The sequence below is a fragment of the Pongo abelii genome, chromosome 5, assembly GCF_028885655.2.
Source record: "Pongo abelii isolate AG06213 chromosome 5, NHGRI_mPonAbe1-v2.0_pri, whole genome shotgun sequence".
Taxonomy (NCBI): Eukaryota; Metazoa; Chordata; class Mammalia; order Primates; family Hominidae; genus Pongo; species Pongo abelii.
The window spans coordinates 32754239-32774927 of NC_071990.2; the positions used below are offsets into that span (position 1 = coordinate 32754239).

At 42.3% G+C, this 20689-nt stretch overlaps 1 protein-coding gene across 1 annotated transcript; it reads right to left on the bottom strand.

Annotated features, from left to right (window-relative positions):
• Positions 1-2508: 2508 nt before the first annotated feature.
• LOC100453254 (HLA class II histocompatibility antigen, DRB1 beta chain) lies at positions 2509-15864 on the bottom strand. Its single transcript, XM_002809136.6, has 6 exons — positions 15710-15864; positions 7735-8004; positions 4919-5200; positions 4110-4220; positions 3611-3634; positions 2509-2842 (listed from the first exon to the last, which is right to left on the bottom strand). Exons 1-6 carry the CDS (start codon positions 15807-15809, stop codon positions 2835-2837), a joined length of 795 nt encoding a protein of 264 aa, XP_002809182.4. The 5' UTR covers positions 15810-15864; the 3' UTR covers positions 2509-2834.
• Between the last annotated feature and the right edge of the window lie 4825 nt (positions 15865-20689).

A 20689-nucleotide genomic window follows, 5' to 3' on the forward strand; every position in this document is an offset into this window, starting at 1 on the left:
TAGTTTTGGTACCTGCATAGATTGCACAGTGGTGAAGTCGGTGTTTCTACAGTATCCATCACCCAAATCACATGCATTGTACCCATTAAGGAATGTCTCATCATCCGCAGTGCAAGGGTTGAAATTTGCCTTGGGAAAACTACCCTCGTGTTCATGGTATCGCCCCTGCCAAATGAGTCTATTTTTGTCCCCTTTTATTGTTGAGTGATATTGCCTTGCCTGGATGTAGTAGAATTTTGTTTATCTATTTACTAGTTGAAGGATATTTGGATTGTTTTCAGTTTTGGCCTACTATTGCTAAGGCTGTTCTGAACCCTTGAGCACATATCTTTGTGAGGACATATGTTTTTATGTCTCTTAGGTAGATTCCAAGGAATGAGATTGCTGGGTCATAGGACAAACATATGTTAAACTTTTTAAGAAATTGCCAAATTACCAGGTATTTGTAAAGTCATACGCTCCCACCAGCAACACATAGGGGTTAAGAAAGTATTTGTCTTCAAACATAATTATAATGATGATGATAGTATTAGAAATAACATCTGTCTTGGTAATTTTATATTTTCTCTTTATGTTTCAAGTTTTATTTATCCAGGATCTATTTAGTGAAAGAAATGAGTTTGGAATACAACTTACAAAAAACTGAAACTAAATATCAACTCTTTCTGTTTCTAATTCTAGACTCTGTTTTACAACATATTTAATTTAAAAAAATCAGTAACAAATGCGTTTTCAGAAGTAAATGTATGGTATGTTTTAGTGCCTTATAGAGCTAGTCATTCCTTATTCTACTTTTTTTCAATAATTTCCCTGGAAAATATATTTACCTCATAAAATAACATGTCAGCATACTTAATTGAGTTCTAAAAACAATCCTGTGTGCTTGCTTTTTTGTTTTATTGTAATTGAGTTAATGCCTGACATTTAATAACTCTCTATGTATTTGTACATATATATGTGTATATACACATATATATACATATATACATACATATATATACATATATGTGTGTGTGTGTGTATCTATAGACCCAAAACCCTGAATTGAGGGTGCCTATCAGGAATCTGTACGCCTTCATGTGGATGTCAACTCAAATACTTACAGCCTGATAGTACCACAATCTATCATTTCCCCACCCTGAAATCAATTTCTGCTACTCCAGCCACCATTTCTTTATTTTTAAAAATATATGATTTTGCTCCTTTTCTTTCTATGTACATCAGGCCCACTCTGCAAACGTTGAATTCTTGCTTGTCTGAGCCTGTGTGATCCCACGGTCATTCCAATGTATGAGAAAGTGGGTACTGGGAACACTCGGAAACAGTTTAGTTGCTCCTTATAAAGGCACACAGGAGAATGGAGTATCTTTTTCCCGCCTTTGGGAGTTGTTGTGAAAGAATAACAAACCTAAAGCTGCTGCAGGGGTCACCCTACCATCTCAGGAAAGCTGACATACTGTGTGTGATAGAGAGATGAGCTATTAAGTTCCAGGATAGCTGGTGATGCCACCGGCCTGCTGAGTTGAGCAACCCTGGAGATGCCCAGCCTTGGATCTATTGGCTATGTGAGATAATGGGTTAAAGAAAAATAAAGCCCACTAGATGTAATTTCCTGCTATTAGCAGAAGGCATCTTCCTTGAAATATTCATTCCACACATTTTGGTTCTACCTTGTAATTCCACACCACGAGTCTCATATAAAATGAGAAAATCATTTCCTCAACTTAGGAAATGAGGCCTATTTGTTGCAACTCTGTGATCAAATAGAACAGACATAATTATCAGCTTAATATATTTCTATAGGATTTATACTCACAGGATTTATATGTACTTGTACTGCTATGTATGTACAAGTAACATAACTAAAAATAAGACATGCATAAAAACAACTTTTAATTTGATTGAAAATAAAATAACAGCCGTCTCTGACAGTGGAGAAATTATGCTCAAATGATTATTACTTTGAAATAGACCTCTAAATTATGTACTTTTAGACATTTCTTACTGACTCTCAGATAGAACATAACAGAGAACCCTCCATCTTCTAAATGTGTCTTTCTCTGAAATCTGTACAAGTCCTTTGATGACACTATGTTATCGAAGTCTCTGGAGTGAAACACTATACACTAATTTACACTTATAAATAACAAAATATTGTAGACGGGGGGAAGAAAGGGTTCTGATTGACTTGCTGGCTGGTTTCTCATCTCACGTTTGCCCAGGTTGTTTCAGTTGTTATAGTCTGTTCTCAATTTTTATGCATGGCCTTTTTAAATGTTAGGATTACTTTTTTAATTGATGAGTAAAAATTGTATAGTATATTTATGTTGTACAGCATGAAGTTTTGATATATGCCTATAGTGTGGAATGTCTAATGCAAGCTATTTAACATATGCATTACCTCACACACTCATGACATATACATGAAAATCATTATTCTATTGGGAGATAATCTTCCCTTTTTCTTTTCATTTTTTGTCTTTAGAGCCAAATGGACCAGATGATATGTAACTCCATCTTTGAGAAACATTTAATAATGTAATGTGTTTGTGGTACAGGGTGAGTACAGATGCACTGGAAGCCATAGGGTTTAGGCAAAGGGGAGCACAAAAGTTGAAGATGAGGCGCTGCCATCAATGCTGGGACTTCAGGCCAAGGGCAGGAGCTGAGGAAGCCACAAGGGAGGACATTTTCTGCAGTTGCTGAACCAGTAGCAACCAGGTTGTGAGAAAGCCCTCTCTTGTGGAAGAATAACAGCCAGGCAAGAAAGCTTTTCATCCTGCAAAGCTGGGGCAGAAGGTTTTTTCCTTGAATGTGGTTACCTGCACTTCAGCTCAGAGTCCTGCAAAAGACAGAGGAGAGTGTTGTTTTCAACCTGGCTCTACTAACAGTTTCTTTTCCCCTCTTTCAAGGACTCAGATGAGATGCTAGCACTGCATGAAGAAGAAAAACAAGTTCCTGAGTCTCCCAGAGCCAATAGTCCTGCAGAGCACAGGCCTTTTCTAAGTGGAGAGGAGGAGTTTTGGTGTAAATTGCCTGATCATAAATTTGGACCCAAAGTCTTTCCTATTATTTCTGTCTCATGCCTTATCACCTCTACCATCATTCTAGTGTGTCTGGAGTTTTTCCCTTCGGATGGGTTCGTGGTCTCGCTGACTTCAAGAATGAAGCCACCCACCTTTGTGGTAAGTGTTACAGCTCTTAAAGGTCGCATGGACCCAGAGTGAGCAGCAGCAAGATTTATTGTGAAGAGCGAAAGAACAAAGCCTCCACAGCATGGAAGGGGACCTGAGCGGGTTGCTGCTGCTAGCTGGGGGTGGCCAGCTTTTATTCCCTTATTTCTCCCCGCCCATGTCCTGCTGATTGGTCCATTTTAAAGAGTGCTGATTGGTCCATTTTACAGAGTGCTGATTGGTCCATTTTACAAACATCTAGCTAGCCACAGAGCGCCAATTGGTGTGTTTTTACAGAGCACTGATTGGTGCATCTTACAAACCTCTTGTGAGACAGAAAAGTTCTCCAAGTCCCCACCTGACCCAGAAGTCTGGCTGGCTTCACCTCTCACTAGGCAAACTGTATCTGTATCTAAAGGAGGATTAAAAGGTATTACCTGTTGGCGGAAGTCTAGAGTGTCCTGGGAAAAAGAGGAAAAGATATACACTTAAAAGATATGGAAGCAAATTTGTCCTCCAACACAATGTCCCAGCCCCAGATCTCCCACCTGAGATTTCTCTAACACCACAACCCACACCAACCACGGCAGAGAGGAGCAGAAACAGACCATGTGACCCATGAAGCATGAAGCATCTGTCGCAGGATCCAGTGTAATTGCATTAGCCTTAGTGGCTCTTCCTTAATTAGCTCCAGGATCTCAAACCAAAGGATCCCTACTTGTTAACCTTCCTCTTGCCTCTGCAGGCCATAAGCTATTATGCTTTCACATAGTAACCATGCACTGATGATTTCTGGATTAGAAGGACATTAGAGCCGTTTGGGGAAAGAAAGGCTTTATTCAGAGCCACTCATATACTGAGAACTAACCTCAGCAAAGCCATAGTTCCTCCTGCAGAAAAGCCTATGCAGAGGCCCAGCTACCAAAGGCTCCTCACCTTTCTGATTCCTGAAGTAGATGAACAGCCCTGTCCCAAGGAAGAGCAGGCCCAGCACAAAGCCCCCGACTCCACTCAGCATCTTGCTCTGTGCAGATTCAGACCGTGCTCCTGAGAAAGGAAGCCAGGTTTAGTTATGTTCATTTCAAATTGAAACTCTTTGAGACTCTAAGATTCAGAGCTTTGAAAATGGGGAAGAAGGCTGCCCCACAAGAACTAAAATAACTAGCCATTTCTGGGGGGAAAAAAAGGATTTCAAATCACACTGAACAGTTACAAGGTTCAGACATCAAACTCATTCAAATATTACAGCCTTGATGTAAGGCACGAGTTCAACATCTGATCCACAGAAAGCCTGAGACTCAATGAGGCTAAGTAGTTTGTCTAGAATGACAGAGCTAATAAAATGCAGAGCTGAGACTGGACTCCTCTCATGTCAAGAAGGCCCCTACACTTCTCCTCTTCCCAGATCACAACAAATAACTCAGGGCAACAGCACCAGAAACTCAGTCTCAGACCCAGATGCAGAGCCTGGAGCCTGGGGAGAGCGGGTGACCCTGACCTGTGCTATCATGGGGAGGTTCAAAGAGGGACAGCCTCTCCTGCCTGGCAGGCAAGACTGATTCCGCAGGGGGTACAGGTGTTTCTATAAACTGTTACAGGGCTATCCCCAGTGACCTGTGCTGATGGAGATGAGAACATGGAGCAAATGAAAACAGGATGTGGGAGATGAGAAACCTGACACTCAGGGATTAGCACAGTCCCCTTCTTGGTGGGTGAGAAATTTATGAAGTCAGAAAGCTGCTTACTCCATTCCACTGTGAGAGGGCTTGTCACGCTTGGGTGCTCCACTTGGCAGGTGTAAACCTCTCCACTCCGAGGAACTGTTTCCAGCATCACCAGGGTCTGGAAGGTCCAGTCTCCATTCCGGATCAGGCCTGTGGACACCACCCCAGCCTTCTCTTCCTGGCCATTCCGGAACCACCTGACTTCAATGCTGCCTGGATAGAAACCACTCACAGAGCAGACCAGCAGGTTGTGGTGCTGCAGGGGCTGGGTCTTTGAAGGATACACAGTCACCCTAGGTTGGACTAGGAGAAAAAAAGGCAGAAGGAATGAGTCATGAAGACAGAGTAATTCTCCTGGTTTGGCTGTTTGTCTGCTTCTCTGCAAACCCAGGCTCTGACCTTGACCAGGCCTCCAGCACAGCTAGCCATGTGGCCTTACAGTGTCAGTGTCATCAACCTGGAATTTAATCTTGATAGTGAGGACTCATTAGATTTGAGAGATGTTGTGAAAAATTGTGTTTGTTTCTTCATAGCTTGAAATTGGCATGCATTGTCAAAGTGTTTACAAATCTTTGAAAGTACAGAGTGTAGTAATTAAAACTGATATCTGAGCCAGGTTGCCTGGTTCAAATCCAAGGTCTGCCTTTTACTGATTGATCCTGGAAGAGTTTTTTGATTCTTCTGTGTCTCAACTTTGTCACCCACAATGAAGGATAATTATACTAATTTACCTCTTGGGGTTATATGAGGATTAATTTACGTAAAATACATAAAAAAATGACTGAAGATAGCCTTCAATTTATGAGGTCAGAAAGCTTCTCACTCCATTCCACTGTGAGAAGGCTCATCACACTTGGGTGTTCCACTTGGCACCTATTTATCATCCTTGTACACCGTGACAGAAAAATATGATTTAAAGCAATGTGGATAGATAAAGGGACAGAGATGGATACATGAGGAAACCCAGTATGAATTTTTAGGAATAGTACCACCACGCACTCACACCTTAGAACACCACAGAAATGGTTCTGCCCCTGGGAACATGGGACAGACAGAAATGATTCTCCAAATTTTTACGTTCCTAGAAAAGCACGAGTCCTAAAGCAAAGAGAAGGATTAAGGAATGTAATTTTAGTTTTGAAAGTTCTTATATTTACATTTCGTTCATGAATGCATCTCCCATGCAACACAAGCATAATTATTATTAGGCCTGTTATTGTAAATGATTTTTCTTTCCAGAATCACATTTGGATTAAGACAGGGTCTGGGACTCGTTACTTGGGGTGCTTATGCCCAGGAAAATCCCTGACACTAGCAGACTCTCAATAAATACAACTATTTTTTTTCAGAAGTAAGGAGAAACCTAGAGACAATAGTACTACAAAATGGTAGATTTAAGATGGATTGTAAATCATTAAAAAAAATTTGCAATATATTTTATTAAATAAAAATGTTCAAATTCTTAACATGGAAAATAATGTTCAAAATCAACATACAAACCACAAACTGGAGCAAATGCTGAATCAAATATCAAGAAAGTGTTAATAATCTTACAGTACAATGAACCCACAAAGTCACTGAGAAAAATACTAAGCCCTCGAGATATTAGACAGCAGATCATTGTCCATTACCTACCAAATACGATAGGGAATTCTTAGAGCAGTAATTATAACTGGCCAATAAATAGCTGTCTTTAGAACGGTTTGTGAAAATATGGTATAAAGGTGTTTTCATTTTCCTGTTCTTACCTATTATTGTATAGAGCTATTCATGCCATTTTTTGGGAAGACCTTAAAAATTGCCCCAAATACTGACATTGAGTGCATTAAATAACAAATTATCTTTGGTATATTAAACTTTTATTCTTCATGCATCTGTAATTTAATTTTAAGTATAATGTTTTGCCTTTGGTACAACTAAATTAAAACTCTTGGTGGTCACATATTGTAAAAAAAATAAAATAAAATAAAATAAATAAATAAATAAATAGTTCCAAATAATTCAACAGAATTACAAATAAAAAAAAAAAGTAAAAATTAACCAGACACATGCATTTTCAACTTTTGGTGAATGTCATAATAAAGGTCAACAAAGTGGAAAGTGAGGTAAGTTGTGTCACAGCTATTATATACAAAAGAATAATATGTAACTACTAGAAAATTAATAACATTATAATAAAATAGTAACTGTGTTAAAACTTTAATTCAAAAAGTTAGTTTCACAGTCATTTCTACTATGTAAAAATATACACACTAAAAAAACAAAAAACTAGCAGGAAATTTAGACTTAAAGAAACTTCAGAGGTGCCTCAGAGGTCTACTCAATTCCCGTAGAAATTAATCTATTGCTTTTACAAACAAACAGCACACACTTTTATTTCAGAGATTACATGAAGAGTGTGTGCCAGGGACAGTCTGGAACTGGCCTCCTCACATTATCCCAAACCTTCCATACCCCTCAGCTCTCCTCCCTTAAACCTTCACCCCAACCACACACACCTTACATTTCCCTTCCCTGCATCTCTAAGGACCCCAGACAATCAAGGTCTCCTCTCTCTCCAGCCCCCAGCACCCACCTCCCTTGTCACCTTCCCACAGAGGCCTCCAAGGATAAGAAGGAGCCCCCTCCTGCTTCCCCTCCCACAACAGGCACACAGACAAATCCACACTCTACACACACACCTGTGCCCTCAGAACTCCTTGCTCAGGATAGAGAGGATTCTAAATGCTCACAGATGGCGCGCGCTCTCTCTCACACGCACACACACACACACACACACACACACACTCAGATTCCCAGCTCACGGGGACTCAGGCCCCGCCCCCCACCGCGCTCACCTCGCCGCTGCACTGTGAAGCTCTCCACAACCCCGTAGTTGTGTCTGCAGTAGGTGTCCACCGCGGCCCGGCTGTCTTCCAGGATGTCCTTCCGGCTGTTCCAGTTCTCGGCTTCAGGCCGCCCCAGCTCCGTCACCGCCCGGTACTCCCCCACGTCGCTGTCGAAGCGCAGGATCTCCTCCTGGTTATGGATGTATCTCTCCACGAACCGCACCCGCTCCGTCCCATTGAAGAAATAACACTCACTCGTAGAGTACTCCAAGAAACGTGCTGTGGGGACACGAATGCTCCGGTCACACGGGAGGCCTCCTGAGAAGACACTGGCAGAGACGCCGCCATCCGGGGCTCCCTGGGCGGGGTGCGGGCACTGGGAACCTTAACCGGCCCCCTCCCCCACGCAAAGCCCACCACCAGCAGCCCAGGGGCTCATCCTCCGTCTTCCTGAGGCGAACGGGGGCCTGGGGGACCATGCGGGAAAACCCCTTCTCATCCCCACGCTTTTGGGATCCCCTCCCTGCCTCCAGCTTGTTCTGGAAAACTCCAAGCAGGAGTTGGAGGAGGATCCGGCCAGCACCGCAGCCCGCCTCGCCTCCTCCTGGGAGCTTCCACCCCAAGGACACTCTCTGCTCCTTCTCTCATCCCACACGCTTTACCGGTTCCTTCAACAGCACCCACCGCGTTCATCCTGTGAACACTTTCTTAGTGCTGACCTTGTGCCAGGCCTGCGCTGCCTCTAGGAACCCAAACACGGGAAAACAGACCTCTCCACTCCGCTGGGGGAGCTTAAAGAGCAGTGAACTTGATGGCCAAAAACCAAACACACAAGAGCTTACACAGGAATGAGAAATGTCAGAAGTGTGGAATTCTAGAACAGAGAATAATAGGATGATCTCAATTACATTAGGGTGCCAGAGAAGGACCCTCTGAAGAGTGACAGTTCAGATGAGACTTGACAGGTTAAGCAGGTGTGAGCCAGGGGGCTGAGTGGAGCCTGTGTGTCTGTTTGGACAAAACGGGAGGCACATTTTCAGGTTTAGGAAATCCCATGTACAAAAGCTTGAATTGTGAACTTCTTCAAGAAACTAGAACGAAGTTTGCTAAAGCAGAGAGGCTGAGGGGAAGGAGGGTAAAAGATTAACTGGGAGAAATCACAGGGGCCAGGTACTTAAAAGTCTCGTGGGTCGTGTTAGGATTTTGGATTTATAGTAAGACAATGGTAAAGTATCGAAGAGTTTTAAGGAGAATAAAACCATGATCCCCGTGAATGTCCACAAACCTTCCTTTGCATTTCTAAATCTACAAAGCTCAGAAATTCAGTTAAAAGAAATTTGTTCCCAAAACTCACTTGGCAAATCTCATCTGATAAGGGTAAGTGGTCAAAGGTGTCTCAGAACTCTTATTGGTGACATGTGCTTCTGTAGTTTCAATACATATAAACATACATACATATATATGTGTAAATATACACATATGCAAAACATTATGTATATATTTTTGATGTTTTGTCTTTATGTTTCATTGAAGTGTGAAAATGACAAAAATCACTTAAAAATAATCCTGTGGTTAAAAGTGAAATGAATAAGTAGAAGCATTTTACATCGTGAATAATATCAAATGTAGAATCACTACAGAAATCTGAGGCATGTTAGTGAGAAATAATTTCAGCAGCATCACTATTTGTGACTTACAAGGGCAAGCTGTTGAAAGTTAATAGAGATAGTGATGACCAACAACTCATGAAAATGTTGAAAAATATTGCATAAGGCAAAAAATAAATATGAAAATATTGAGCTTGCATTGACTAAATGGATTCAACAAGAAAGTGGTTGAATTTACGCAACTGTCTAATTTTTTATAATGAAACAAGCAAAAATAAATCATAAAAAAATGAACTGTGTGGTGAGTGTATAACAGATGTGAGTCCAGAATTTTCAGAAAGAGCACAGTGTGAACCAGTGCTCTCAGCCTCAGGACTATCGACATTTTGGACCAGATAATTCTTTGTTGATGGCAGAGGCTGTTCTGAACATTGTAGGTTCTCTAGCAGTGTTCCTGGCTTCTACTCATTAAATATCAGAAGAACCCCTGTTGTGACAACCAAATATTGTTCCAAACATTGTCACCGTTCCCCAAGGATGATGGGAGGGAAGCGAGGGGTGGTGAACTATCCCTGCGTAAGAACCACAGGTGTGAACCATCTGAAAAAATCTGTGTTCAACAAGCTACTATTAGTTAGGGAGCAGCAGAGAATTGCATTGAAAAATATTTGTTGAAAATCTTGGTCCTATGTAAAAAGAATGTTTTGTAGAATTTTGTTCCCAATACAGTGCTATCTTTTCAGAAATGAACTTGATGAGAACCAAGATTTAATGATTTCCTTGTCTTACCAAACAGTCGCTAATCATATCATTTATTGTTCACATCATCTTTTTTCTTAATTTCTCTGCCACTGGTCCACTAATTATCTGTAGTAATGCATCACAACCACAGCTATTTTATTCCCATTTAATGCCCCAACTAACTCATTTCTCTCAGTCTCCCACTCCCAACAATACTAGCAGGCATCAAATTACCAGCCTTGGCCAGAGGCAGAACTCTCTGTTTTGTAGTCAAGTCCCCTCAGAAAGGGAGAAACCAAGAAAATGACATTCTCATACAGACAGTTTCAAAAAATGAGCAGGTCCCCAGACTGTGAGCGAGACCTGCAGAAATCTCCCTTTGCCCTTTAGAAACGATGGCAGAGAGGTGTCCACCCTGGATCAAACAATGTCTATCTTTTTATCCCTAAATTATCCAAGCACTTTCTTTAGAGAGAGAAAGTTAAACAGTAAACATTTGTGAAGTTGCTGTCACTGTGGCTTGCATGGCTAGCTCTGTAATCCATGTCCATGTGTCCCACTTAGGGTTGACAGATTTGACAAATAAAACCGGAGGATGCCCAGTTAAATCTGGATTTCCAATAAATTATGGTTGTGTATCTGAAATTCAGATTTCACTAGAAACCTGTATTTTATTAGGTAACCCTAGCCCAACCTGCTAGTCAAACCTCAGAAGAAGGAGTGATTTAATACTTCCTTGTGTTTTTCAACACATGACCATTATAGACATACAGAACTTTTAAAATGATAAATGCAAAATGAATGAAAGTTTCTCCTATACATCGGAACTAGCAGCCCTTGCATCTCTGTCCCCACTCTAAGAAACAACCTGGTACGTATGAATATCAGAAATTCTGTCAATAATTCAGACACAATATAGTCACTACTCACTAATGATGGAAAAACTCTCAAACTCTACAATCAAAAAATCTGAATAAAAAGGTGACCTCTTCTACTTGGGTCAATTTTTACCAACCATAAGCCTTTTTGTAATCTATCAAATGCATTTAATAATGGCATAATCCTCACAGGATTACTGTTAAGTGTAAAATTAAATGATGACTCTTCTTAGCACTGATCACATAATAAACACTCAAATACATTCCCATTTCAACTTTTATGATCCCTATAACTGCAGCTCACATTATTTTTTGTATTCCTTAATTCTAAAGCAATTAGTATCTTCATCACGATTTTGCAATTGTCTTCTGTTCTTCCATGAGTTTCATAAAGAATTGTCATTCTGAAAACATAGGGCAGAAACACTGGTTTATGTCTAATAATGCAGTACACCTAAACCTCACACAAAAGGCATCTGCTGACATAGAAGAAAGGAACTTTCTACATGCTCAAATTTAAACTGCAATCTGATTTCCAGCACTCAATTTGTAATACTGGGTTTTACTTATAACCTCTCAATTTTAGATTCCAGAGATGTATATGTTTTTAAATACCACAGATACAACAGGATCATTATTGAAATTGCATACTGAAATTCACAGGCCTGGTACATACACAGTCACTGCAAAATGTTACATGGCATATACTGATGGCGCCAGATTCATTTTATTTATCACTCCATTCTCATGACCTGGAGCAATAACTGGTATATTCTATGTCACTAATAAATATTGGCTGTGTGAAATACTGGCTGTGTTAAATATTGGCTGTGTGACCTTTTGTATGAGCAGTCAGCACTGAACACAGGGGCTCTCTAGTATTTCCTTGCTAATGACTGAGCATCTCTGGTTCACAGGTCCTCTTCCGTCTCTTCAGCTTCTTTAGTCTTTTCCTTTAGATTCAGCTGGCTCCCTGAACCCAGAGCACAGTCCTTCCCTGAAGCTCTACTCAAAACAGTCAACCTTAACCTCCTCCTCACTTCTACTCGCTCTTCAAATGGTCCAATCCAGTTTCCTCCCTGGATACTCCATTGACTGCAAATATAAACTCCAGCAAACCCAGCACTTGCTTCACTGTCACATTCTCACTTCCCCCTCCGCTTAGTGGTACTCACCACAATTGGCCTCTCCCTTCTCCTTGAAAAAAATCTATTTTCCTTGACTTACACGCATTGTGTTCTCTTGGTTTTTCTCCAACATCCCTGGGCTCTTTCTCAGCCCCCTTTGCTGGCCTGTGCCCCGTTCTTTTTTCTCCACACACTCCATCTCCCTATGTATCCTCTTCCACTCCCTGGAATTTAACACACTACACGTATTGATGCCGCCAACATAAATATCTGAAGCCCTAGCCTTACCATGAGTCTCTTAAATGCCACTGACCTTCTGACTGCTCCACATAAATGTCAATAAATCATCTCAAATTTAAACAAAACTTTTATTTCCAACCACCCACTTCAAGTCATTTCCTCCCATAGTTTTTCCTATCTCAATAAACAACACTACCACCTACTTATTTGTCAAAACAAAATCCTCAGGAATAAACTTGATTGTTCCACCCCCTTTACAGTAATTCATTAACAAGTTAAGCAAAAATACATGCCAAGTCTGTCGACTTTATCTTTTTCACCGTCTTCATCACTAATGCACTCCATGAAGCCACAAGCCTGTTTTCCCTGGAGAATTCCCTGCTGTGTTCCTAAATACTCTTCCTAACCAGTGGTGAACCCCAACAATCCCATCCCCACAGAGTAGCTAGAATTAATTTTAATAATTGAATATAAGCTGGGCACAGTGGCTCACGCCTGTAATCCCAGCACTTTGGGAGGCCGAGGCGGGCAGATCACGAGGTCAGGAGATGGAGACCATCCTAGCTAACACGGTGAAACCCCATCCCTACTAAAAATACAAAAAGTAGCTGACTGTGGTGGAATGCACCTGTGGTCCCAGCTGCTCGGGAGGCTGAGGCAGGAGAATTTCTTGAACCCGGGAGGCGGAGGTTGGAGTGAGCTGAGACTGTACCACTGCAACCTAGCCTGGGCAACAGACTGAGACTCCATCACACACACAAAAAAAAATTTGAATATAAATTGACTCTCCTTGTAACCATACAGCAGCTTCTCATATCTATTTAAATAAAATTCAGTCCGGCCGCGGTGGCTCACGCCTGTAATCCCAGCACTTTGGGAGGCCAAGGCAGACAGATTATCTGAGGTCAGGAGTTCAAGACCAGCCTGGTCAACATGGTGATACCCTATCTATACTGAAAATACAAAAAAATTAGCCAGGTATGGTGGTGGGTGCCTGTAATCCCAGTTACTTGGGAAGCTGAGGCAGGAGAATCACTTGAACCCGGGAGGTGGAGGTTGCAGTGAGCCGAGATTGCGCCATGGCACTCTAGCCTGGGCAACAAGAATGAAACTCCGTCTCAAAATAAATAAATAAATAAAATTTAAAAATAAATAAAAATAAAATAAAATTCAAATTTTTTACCATGGACATCAGAGCCTGTAATGATGAGGCTCCTGATTTCCTCTCTGTATTCTACCTCATCTTCTGCCTATCCATTTCCTTGCTTTCTATATGTCAGCCCCTCTAGCCTTCTTTCTCTCTCTCCACATAATTTCCCACATCAGTGCTTTCCCTCTATTTGGTCTCCCTGGAACTTTCGTCCGTTAGATCTTCATGACTGTCTACTTATTTTGTTGTCTCAGCTGAATAACACTTTCTCAGGTAGAGCTCCCTAAACATACAAACTAAAGTAGGTGAATCCATTTCTCTCTTTCAACACACACCTGATGTCTTTTCTTCAGTGCACTATGACTCTCTAACATTTTCTTCTTTGTTAAATGCTTATTGGGTTAGTGTCTATCTCCTCTACTCTTGTGTAACTTCCTTGAGAGTCTGGACACTCTCTATCTTAATCAAGTAGAATGATTTGAACCTAGAATGGAGCCCAATACACAGTAGCTGCTGAGAAAAATAAGTGTGGTTTACACAAATAAAACTAGGGTATGGGAACTGATCACTGTGGGGATCCTGGAAAGCTAGAAGGGGCTCAAGTTCCAGCACTCTTTCATTCTGATGTCACACTAGACCCCTTCTCCTTCCGGTGAGAAATACAGGCAAACAACTTCTTTCTCCTCCTTCTAGTTGGAAGAAGAATTCACAGATAAAGAAACAGTGATTTAAGAAAAAGGAAATCTTTTTATTAAGAGTCATCTCTTTTGCCTGGGCACAGTGACTCACATCTATAATCCTAGCATGTTGGGAGGCTAAGGCAGGAGGATTGCTTGAGTCCAGCAGTTTAAGACCAGCCTGGGCAACATGGCAAAATCTCATGTCTACCAAAATTACAAAAATTAGCTGGGTGTGGTTGCCTGCCTGTATTCCTAGCTACTGTGGAGCCTAAGGAGGGAGGATTGCTTGCGCGTGGGAGGCAGAGGTTGCAGTGAGCCTCGATCGCACCACTGAGCTACAGCCTGGGTGACAGAGGCAGGCCGTATCTCAAAAAGAAAAATATTATCTCTTTCAATGGATCTCATAGTGCGAAGGATCTGTGCAAGCTTTAGAGATTTCTGGAAATGATAACAACATAGCTGGGAAAAAATAGAGAGAAACTGGAGGAAGAGTTAAGCAGACATGGCTAATTAAGGAAAGCTGAGGGCATGATGGGTGAACCTATGAAATTTAGGACAAGACCCTGGTAAGACAATGAGTTCCCAGGACTTGCTCACTGACTTTCAGCCCTATGAGACGTGAACAATGTCCACATTCTCTCGGTAACCCCACACAGAGCATATAGTTTGAACATTATTAAATTTCTGATATTTGATTATTTTTGACTTACAAAAATAGAATTTCATATAATTTATACTATGTTAGTTAAATCTCTTCTGTCATGTCTAGTTACAGCATGTAGGAGAAGTAGGAGAAGCAAGTATACAAAGGTTAAAAAGATTTATAATAAACACGAACCTGGGCCAGTTTTTCAGAGGATGCCTTAAGTTCTTTAGGCACCAAAGAATACCTCGTAAGTGCTCTGTATCTGTAAGGTGACTCCAAGTACTAATGATCTCAGCTTCAGTTCCAGGGATTTTTCCCCATAAGAAAGAGCACTAAGTATAACTTCTGTCAGAGAACTTACATACACTAAAGGGATACAGGCTTTATAAACATTGGAGTTCAGGAAGAAAAGAAAGGAGATAATGGGGAGGCCACTGGGTCCATCCTCACATATGAGGAAGAGGGGCCAACACCACAGGTCCTGTGGTGGACATAATACAGGACCGTCTAGGAGAGATCCTTTGAATTCCCTTGACTCCCACAAAATTTTCAGTAAAAACCTCCCTTTGTCTGACATAAGTCAACATAATAAAGGGAAGTGCTGTATGGGGAATTTATTTTAGCATCCTTATTTCTAAATCCTCTAAAGACCTTGAGGACATGTGACGCAAAGGTTTTATTGGTGGAGATTTGAAAAAGAAATGACCTGTATGGAGGCCTTACACAAGTCTCATGGAGAGGGCAAGTAGCCAAGCTCCTTTTGTGGTGGAAATAATTTGGGATCCAATGATAAAGATGGGCGATCTCTGAAGAAAATGTCAGAATTTTGTAAGAGACATGGCCTGGGCACGATATTAACAAAACTCCCTATTTTCCCCACCCCATAGTAGCTCAGCACCTGCAATGTGCACTTACGTCGGGTGTCCCCAGACAAACCCAGTGGGGAGCTCAGCACCATCAGTGTCACTGTCACAGCCGCCAAGCTGGAGCCTCCAGGGAGCTTCAGACACACCATGCTGGAGAACAGCACAGGACCAGGGGCCAGAGTAGCAGACAAGTCACTCAGGGAGAACTATGACCCCCCTCCACCCACATTCCAAATTATAGGGAGGAAGTTACCGATTCCCTTGCTCCTGGATTGGGTAATCTCGTGTTGGAGAACCAATCAGCATCTGAGTTCAATAGCATCATCAGTCGCTGGTCAGAGATGCTGTATGAAGGTCCTCTTCTGAAACAATTTCATTCTTTAAAGGATTGTTTTAATTTAGTACTTGAAAGGTTTGAACCAGTTGCATGTAAAACACTTTAATTGGGGCGCTATTGTTAGCCAGCTCTGAGCTGGTCAGTGATGTGTTCACAAGTTTGAGCCTTGTGAGAGCATTCATTTCCCACTTGACAAGATAACTGTTTGCAGAAGTGAGTGTGTGAGTGTGTTTAGGAGTAAAGGAGACGGAGGGAACATGGTTGTAAATCCGGAGTCCTTTAATCTGGTCCTTATTGCACCATATCTTAATGTTGTAGATTTGGGAAAATTACTTCATGTCTCACAGTTGAAATGAAGGCACTGCGATCTTTCAGTTCTTTCAATACTGGAAAATTCTGTGATTCTCTGGACGCCTCAAGGAGCGGCAGCCCCGGGTGTCTGATAATATGAGAGAATGACAGCTATTGACTAGAAAGCTTAATCTGTACCTATTTCCAGGTAGGGATGTCTTTAATAGGTTAAAGGAAATTGAAAGTTTGTTAATCATTTAATCTGAGTAAAAATATCTTTTTCAAGTGTGTCTCCTGATGCTGCCCCCAGGTTTAGTGGCACCTCCAGAACACACACAGGCAAGGGGCTAACAGGGGCCACCTATGTGCAATGGAGGGTCTGAAGGTGCCTTTGTACAGCACTTACCCTAACAATGTGATAAGGTCAAGTGTGCAATCCAAGTATTCATGGGTCTGAGAGATCGATCGAAGACTCTCAAAGTCAGCTGTTCACAGAACAACTCTTTTTTTTTTCTTTTTTGAGACGGAGTCTCGCTCTGTTGCCCCGGCTGGAGTGCAGTGGCACAATCTTGGCTCACTGCAACCTCCACCTCCTCGGTTCAAACGATTCTCCTGCCTCAGCCTCCCGATTAACTCTGACTACAGGCACGTGCCTCCACGCTTGGCTAATTTTTTGTATTTTTAGTGGAGATGCGGTTTCACCATGTTAGCCAGGATGGTCTCGATCTCCTGACTTCGTGCTCTACACCAGCAGTGTAACCCCAAACTGCTGGGGTTACTGGCGTGAGCCATGGTGCCTGGTCACAATTCTGTTTTAAAATAATGAATATTTTATGTGAAGAGTGTTCAATCCCTCATTCCTGGTTCCCATTATGATTTCCTCATTTGATTGAGGCTATAGCACTTTACTATTATGTTTCTCTTGTTTTATCGTAAGGGAAGATATAAGAGGACTTTGCTAACTAATATATTTCAGAATATTCAGGAAAGAGAAAACTAGGGAAAACTATGAATTACATCAGTTGATGTAACCATATAATATTAAACATATTATTATACATTTAGATAATTATTATGCTTTTTATTAATATAAATGTAACATCTAAGATTCAGAATGGACTTCAAAGTACAACTATACTTATAACGTTCTGCATTAATTCACACGCTACCACATAGGCACTCCTTCCTTATGGGCCTTAGTGTTTCCAGGGGCAGGATTCTCACCATGCTGCCATAAAAATGAGCATTTTACTTTATACTCAGAATTGTACTAAGCGCTTTTTATACTTCGTATTTTTATTTCATTCTCACATCAGCTCAGTAAAATAAACACCCTTTTCATGCTTACAGGTAGAGAGAATAAAACGACGGAGATGAAACAACTTTTGCAAAGATACAAAGCTAGTAAATGGTATACTATAGATTGAACCAAATTACATACTCCTCAGGCTCAGCCACTATATCATAATCCTTCATATTCTATTTCTGAGAATAATGTCCTATGTATTAAAATTATTTATATTCCTATAATTTATGGATGCGCATAGCAATATGGCTACTTATATTAACGAATGGCAGCAGTATACAATTTGAGGAAGACTCTGTGTAGCAATTCTAGTTCCTTCGAAAGAATCCCCTCATTATCATCATTACCCTCCTCTGGAAATGACAACATTTGCATTTATCTTATGTGATGACACCCATAGCTCCGAGAAGTCTCCTTCTTATTAAAGGTAACAGTGACCTCAAAATTCTTAAATATAAACTATTGCTCAGAATTATTATTTCAGATTTCTCATCATAAAGTTTGATCATCTCAAAATAGAAGAAAAAAAGTGCCTCGCTTACTTTGGAAAAACATACTTCTATTAATATAGAAAGTTCAAAATTTCATGGGTAAAAGTCACTATTGTCCCTGGATTTGAGAATAAACTATGTCTGTATACCCCAATAATAATCCAATAATATTGGAAGTTGTGAAATTGCAACCAGAATATCACATTTAATTTGGTCAACAAAAAATAATAATTTACTTAGAAACTAATTTAATCCCAGCTACTCAGGAGGTGGGTGGATTGCTTGAACCTGGAAGGTCCATGCTGCAGTGACCCAAGATCATGCCACTGCATTCCAGCCTGGGTGACAGAGGGACATCCTAAAAAAAAAAAAAAAAAGGAAAAGAAAGAAAAGAAAAGAAAAGAAGGAACAAACTGTGTAAAAAAGAAACTAATTGAGATGTTGGTAATCTAGGAAATCCAGCTAAGGTTCAGTTTAGTATTTTAGGATAAAAGGGTGAAGGGTGGTGATGCTGGCAGTGGCGAGCTGTCCAGAGTGGCCGGCTGCAGCGGGAAGTTAAAAGCGGTGGTGGCAGGAATGACTGCGGGAGCAGTGGCCGTGGTGGAACCCCTATGCCCCATGTCCCCTGTGCCTCACGTTCCTGAGGCAGCCAACTGTGCTGCCCCAACCCTTGAACAGCCGGTGGGACCGCCCCAGGCCAGGAGCCTACACCACTCCTGCTTTGCTGCTCTCACCTGCAGCTGTGGGGAGGGCATGGAGCTCAGGCCAGGCTTGTTGAGTCCGGTTTGGGAAGTGGGAGCAGCCCTGCTTTGGAGACCCAGCCAGCGGCATGGTCACTGTCCCACCCTGCTGAGGAAGCCCAGTTCCTGTGCCTCAGGAGGAGGCTGTGCCTGAGGCGGCCCAGGGCTGTGTCCCTGGGGTGGCCACCAAGCCTGATTTTCCCGATGGCCAGGCCCGGGTGTGATCTGCTTCCCATGGTGCCTCCCCCACCCCATCCACGCAAGGGGGAGCCCCGGGCACCCCTGCGTGCTAGGGGAAAAACTTGCAGACACATCATCCTTGTCCCAGATGCTGGCATGGGCACAGGCAAGGGGAGCTGCCCATCCAGGCTGTGAGAAGGTGTGACAGGGGCTACCTGCAGACTCCACGGATTGAGTGGGAGTCCTGCCCTCCACGCAGCGGGATCCAGGCCTCTCTGCACTCCACACTCTCAAGGATGTGAAGCACCCGCTGTGTCTGCAGGCTTGCAGGTGTCGGCTCCCACTGCCTGGCTTCTCACTGGCCTCTCCAGGCTCCCGGGCACCCACTCTGATCTCAGAGTGGAGTTGGGGCCAAGCTGCGGTGCTGTTACAGCCTAGCTGGGTGTGTGGATGCTCAGGGCAACGTTGACACACTAGCCTCCTGCCACCTCAGCCACAGGGAAGCCGAGGGAAGATGGGCTGAGGGCAACTGGTGCTGGCTTACAGGCTCCTTGCCATGAGCAGCCTAGGTGCCATGGACGGCAGTGGGAGGCAGACAGTGTCCTGGGCAGAAGGGGGCAGGTCCCTGGTGAAGCCCCTCCTTCAGGCCAGGGAGGGACTGAAGGCTGTGGGCTGGGCTGCCAGTCCTGCTGACATGAGTGGGAACTTGTGCCTTTTCTGGGCCTGCCCCATGGCCGTCCATTCCTCCCCTCTGAGGCACATAAAAGCCCTGGGCTCAGGCAGACTTGAGCAGAGGATGGAGAGAGCATAGAGAGAGGACAGGGACATGAGGGATGAGTTGCTGAGGAGAGGAGTTAAACTCCCCAGGGTCTCCTCTCAGCTGCAGAGTGAAGCTGCCCTCACCAGGGTCTCCTATCTGCTGATAACTGAGGAGAGGACAGGACAATCAGCTGCAGAGAGGAGCTACCCTCTCTGTTGATAGCTGAACAGGTGTTGAGGCAACCTGGCTATCGAGAGGAGCTGCCCACTGAGGCTCTCTGAGCTGTTCTATTGCTTAATAAAGCTCCTCTTTGTCCTGCTAACCCTCTACTTGTCTGTGTACCTCACTCTTCCTGGACGCAGGACAAGAACTGGGAATCTGCCTAATTGATGAGGCTAAAAAAGCTGTAACACGAACAGGGTGTAGATGAGCAATAGAGAGTGTAGTCAAACGCAGACAAAGATGGAATGAAAAAGCAAAAATAAATCCATATCATTCCATGTAACAAGACCATTTTTTAAAAGTAGTTTTAAGTGGACAGAAAAATTGCGGAGAAATTTCAGGGAGTTCCCATATCCCTTCTTCCCTAAAACAGCCCTCTGCTCAATTTCTCCTATGATTAACATCCTGCACCAGTGTGGTACACTTGTTACTACTGATGAAGCAATACTGATACTTGTTGTTAACTGAGATCCATAGTGAAATTAGGGATCATTCTTATAATATGGTTCTATGGGTTCTGATAAATACATAATGTCATATATCCACCATTTAGTGGAACTGACCCAGGAGTCCCATAGCCAGTTTTTTTTTAAATAAGCATAGAAATGGACACTTCCGGTCTTAAAGCTTGAAACTTACATTTGTTTTATCTGAGTTCCTTTCCAAAAAAAGATTCCCTCAGGCCTCTCAAAAAGTATCAAA

Excerpts from the sequence above, each read along its gene's own strand:
- LOC100453254 (XM_002809136.6), bottom strand. The coding sequence starts at position 15,809 with ATGGTGTGTCTGAAGCTCCCTGGAGGCTCCAGCTTGGCGGCTGTGACA. Across the intron at positions 4,221-4,918 it reads CCCTCTCACAGTGGAATGGA|GAGCACGGTCTGAATCTGCA; the intron begins GTAAGCAGCTTT and ends TTCCTTTCTCAG. Across the intron at positions 3,635-4,109 it reads CTACTTCAGGAATCAGAAAG|GACACTCTAGACTTCCGCCA; the intron begins GTGAGGAGCCTT and ends TCTTTTTCCCAG.